At 44.4% G+C, this 3,960-nt stretch overlaps 1 protein-coding gene across 1 annotated transcript in view; it reads right to left on the bottom strand.

Annotated features, from left to right (window-relative positions):
* Positions 1-1,293: 1,293 nt before the first annotated feature.
* The window catches only part of LOC114644889 (NACHT, LRR and PYD domains-containing protein 3-like), a gene marked incomplete at its 3' end in the record, with an annotated part of 31,504 nt that continues 28,837 nt past the window's right edge, over positions 1,294-3,960 (bottom strand). The window contains exon 5 of the mRNA XM_051921827.1: positions 1,294-3,019. Within this exon, the coding sequence (XP_051777787.1) occupies positions 1,294-3,019 (1,726 nt within the window). The remainder of the gene's footprint in view (positions 3,020-3,960) is intronic.

The following is a 3,960-nucleotide window of genomic DNA, read 5'->3' as shown; positions in this document are numbered from 1 at the left end:
ACCCGCAGTTCACGCGAAGGACGCAGCTGCTGCCGTTGGACGCCAATATGAGGCTGCTGGTGATTTGTGATTGACGAGTGATGAGGTGAAATAAAACAAACTCAGCAATCGGGGAGAGACGACCGGCCGGAGGAAGTTGGTTTGTTGTCTCTTTTGTTCTTATAGGAGTTCATTAGTGCTAACCGTATTATTCTTATTAGTGGGGGACTCCCAGAATGAATAACAAGATGGCTGCATGTTCATTTAGTGTAGCAGACAGCTGGTTCATTTACAAACCTGTGACAGCAGACTGAGGGGGGATTTTCAGTTCAGGAGGGGAACTGATTTGGGAGAAGCGGCTCAGGTTTAGTGGACGGAGCACTCAGGTTAAACGGCTGTGGTTTGTCTCACCATAGGGAGCCACTTTAGTCAGCTGATGGCTGCTGGGCTCTTAGAGCAGAATTTATTCATTTATTTATTTATTTAATATTTATTTATTGATTTGAATGAGTTCAACAGATGAATTCTTTCCTTTGAATTTTCATATTGGTTATTATTATTATTTTTTTTTTCCTGTGATGAACATTTTCTTTATTTTTTAAATGCACTGCATTTGTTGTTACATTTGTCCTAATTCATAATTGTGCGATCTCTGACCAGTGTCTGACCTCGTCACCTGCCTGATGACGTCTACTTGGGGGGCTAAGGAGTGTTTTGCTCGCTTATCTCCTGTCACACCACACACCACAGTTTATTTATCAATGAAGACCCCACACAGGTTGTGTCCCCGTCACTTGTCACTGTTCTGTGGACACTGAGGTGTGTTTGATCTTTCATATTCTCCACGATGAAGGAGAGTCTCATTATTACCTATAAGCTTCTTTAGACAAAAGTGAATATTCTACAGATTTGTAACTGACTTATTGTGATTAAAGTTATTGATTCCTGCAGCTATTAATAAAAATTGTTTTAAAAATAACACAATACAAAAATTACAAAACAGGCTTTCAATGCACAGACATATCTAACAATAACACGAAAATGACTTTTCTAGAACTTTCTAATCAGTTGTACTTTTCTCACTTCTCAACAAAGAGGGTCTAATAGTGAATTTCTATATAAATTATTATTTGATTTCTGTTGTTATTGAGCTGCTGTTGTGGCTTTCAGGTGGCACTGTGACACACAGCAGTGTATGTTCTGACATGGACCCTCATCTATTTGTAGGCCTGACACCCCCTGATGGACACACTAATGTCACCCCTCTGTGTCCACAGACAGTCAAACTAAACTCATTGATGTTTTATTACTCACTTGACACATCTGCAGCAGATGAGCCCCGGCGCCAGTCTCCTGATGCACTCTGAGGTGAGCTCTGTCTGTGACAGGTTGAGCTCCTCAAGTTCTCCACAGCAGCTGATGACAGAGCCCAGTACAGCACAGTCCAGAGGAGATAAAGTCATCTTACTAAACTCCATCTTTAAATCCTTCCCAATGGCGTCTCTGATTAATTTCTTATTCTGAGTCTCATAGAGCCACTGACACAATCGCAGAGCTTCACGTTTATTTCGTCTCCATAGTGTCTGTTCAGCTTTCTGCTTCACCCACTCCAGTATTCGCTTTGCTGTCTTCCTCTCAAACTCCCCCATGACTCCCCTCAGTGTTTTAAATACAGAATATCTGGCCAGTCCTGCCAAGAATCGAGTGAGAATCTCAAACCGGCCATCTTTACATGAGTCCAACTTCTCAAGCAGCTCCTCAATGCCCCCTGATGGATTGAGGTAGAAGGAGCAGGCGGCCATGAACTCCTGCAGGGTGAGATGGTAGAATGTGTACGTTGTGTGCTCCAGAGTGCTTTCTCTCTGAAGGATTTCTTTGAGGAAACCTGAGAGGAATGGAGAGGACAGGACTGGCTGGAGACCAAAGGTGGACATCTCAAACTTATCATAAAACACTAGAGTTCTGTTAGCCAACCCATAATAAGCCATCTTTCCTAGTTTGATCAGAATCTCTTGCTGGTTCTTGGCTTCTCGCTTATGATTGGTGAGAATGTTGTGAAGGAACATCACAAAGAGTTCAGTGACAGTTCTGGGGGCAGATCCTCGCTCTTCTTCAGGTGTCATGAAGTGGCTCTTCAGCACAGAGCAGATAATCCAGCAGTACGAGGGGTTGAAGCACATGGTGTACAGGATGGCGTTCTCCTCTACGTACTGAAAAGCCTCAGAGCCCTGATAAGCATCACCAAAGAACTTCTTAAAGTACATCAGCCTTTGTTCAGGGAAGAACCCCAGGATCTCTACAAATCGATCAACTCTCTTCATGTCTAGGGACTCCAGGGCTGTTGGTCTGGTGGTTATCAGGACTGTGCAGCCCTTCAGTAATATCCCTCTGATCAGATTGGAGACCAAGATGTGGACAGAGAAGCTCTCAACTGGGTCTGAGGAGAGTTTTCTTGGTTTGAATTCCAGTTTGTGTTTGTACTCATCCAGTCCATCAAATATAAAGAGCAGAGATTTGGGTTTCTGAAGGATTTCCCTCAGTCTCGCGTCATTGAGATATTTATAGTGCCTTGCAATCAGACTGGTCAGAGGCATCTGTGGCTCTGTCTCTGTGTCTAGTAGGTTGAGCTCTCTGAATTTAAACAGGAACACAAATGCAAACCTCTGGTACTGAGTGCCTCTGGCCCAGTCAAACATGATCTTCTGCACCATGGTGGTCTTCCCAATTCCAGCCACTCCACTGACCACTACAATGTGAGGGTCTGTTTCACTTCCAGGACTCCTACTAAAAAGCTGCTCAGTCCAGATTCGCTCACATTTCTCCTTTGTCCGCTCCTCTATCAGCTTTGCATGAGTTCTCCCCATCTTCTCAAGTTCATGGTGCCTCTCACTGTAGGTTCTTTTGAACTGTTTGATGATCATCAGCTCTGTGTATCGAGTCTCAAAGCCCACAGTTCTGGTGTGTGGATATCCAGGAGAAGCCTGATCCTCTAGAGTTTTTGTGGATTCAGACACACCACCTCTGTGTGTCTCATGGAGACCTGAAAGTGATAAAGAGAATTTTTGAAAAAGAACAAAAAAAAAAAAAAAATGGAGTTTTGTAGGTTGACTTTGATGTTTGGGAGATGCCAGCTGTTCCTGCACCTTATAGTCATGGTCACTGAACTTGAGGATGTGGCTAACCTGTGGTGAAGTAGGAGATTACAGATCTTACCCAGGTGTCTTTCAGGGGGATAGTGTGAACCTGAGAGGAGACTTCAAGCAGACAGGTAGAAACAGGTGTGTCATTGTTGGACATGCAGTACACACAAGGCTACAGGTGCACACAGGCCAAGCGCTCCAACTAAGAGCTGGAAGTTACCAACCATTTTGAGGTCTTTGTGGAGCTTGACGGTGACTGTGATAAGTCTGTGTTGGAGGAGCCCCAGCGGGTCAATTGAAAACCAGTCACCCCAGAAAGTCAAAAGCAGTGAGAGTACAGGACTCAGTCACCAGAGGGATTGAGATTTAGGTTTGTGTTCTTGTGTGGTCAGACTCTTGTAGGATGTGCTGTCTACCTGATGGACAGTTGGGATACCTCCTCGGAAGGGTGAACAGTCTGCTGGCAAAGGTTGGGGGGATTTAGTTCTCATTGGCCATACTGGAACAGGAGACAAATGTGTGGGCAGAATGACACTTTGACAATCAAGGAGTTAAATGACAAACTGAGGAGTGGAACTGACATGGTGGTCTTCTCTGAAGTTCTGACCTTTCAGTCCATAGAAGACTGAGGGGATTAGAAAGTTTAAACACATGGCTCATCTTGGGGTAGGATAGAAGGGCACAGGTTTATGGGGTATTGGGATGTCTTGATAAGATGCATTTGATCAGGAAGGACACCAATGTGGGGGGTGTGGGGGTGTTAGGTAGGACATATAAGTAGACTAGCAAAATACCCGCACTTCGCAGCGGAGAAGTAGTGTGTTAAAGAGGTTATGTAAAC

This window comes from Erpetoichthys calabaricus, assembly GCF_900747795.2.
Source record: "Erpetoichthys calabaricus chromosome 1 unlocalized genomic scaffold, fErpCal1.3 SUPER_1_unloc_26, whole genome shotgun sequence".
NCBI classification, from domain to species: Eukaryota; Metazoa; Chordata; class Cladistia; order Polypteriformes; family Polypteridae; genus Erpetoichthys; species Erpetoichthys calabaricus.
This window is presented reverse-complemented; position numbering and strand designations above follow the sequence as displayed.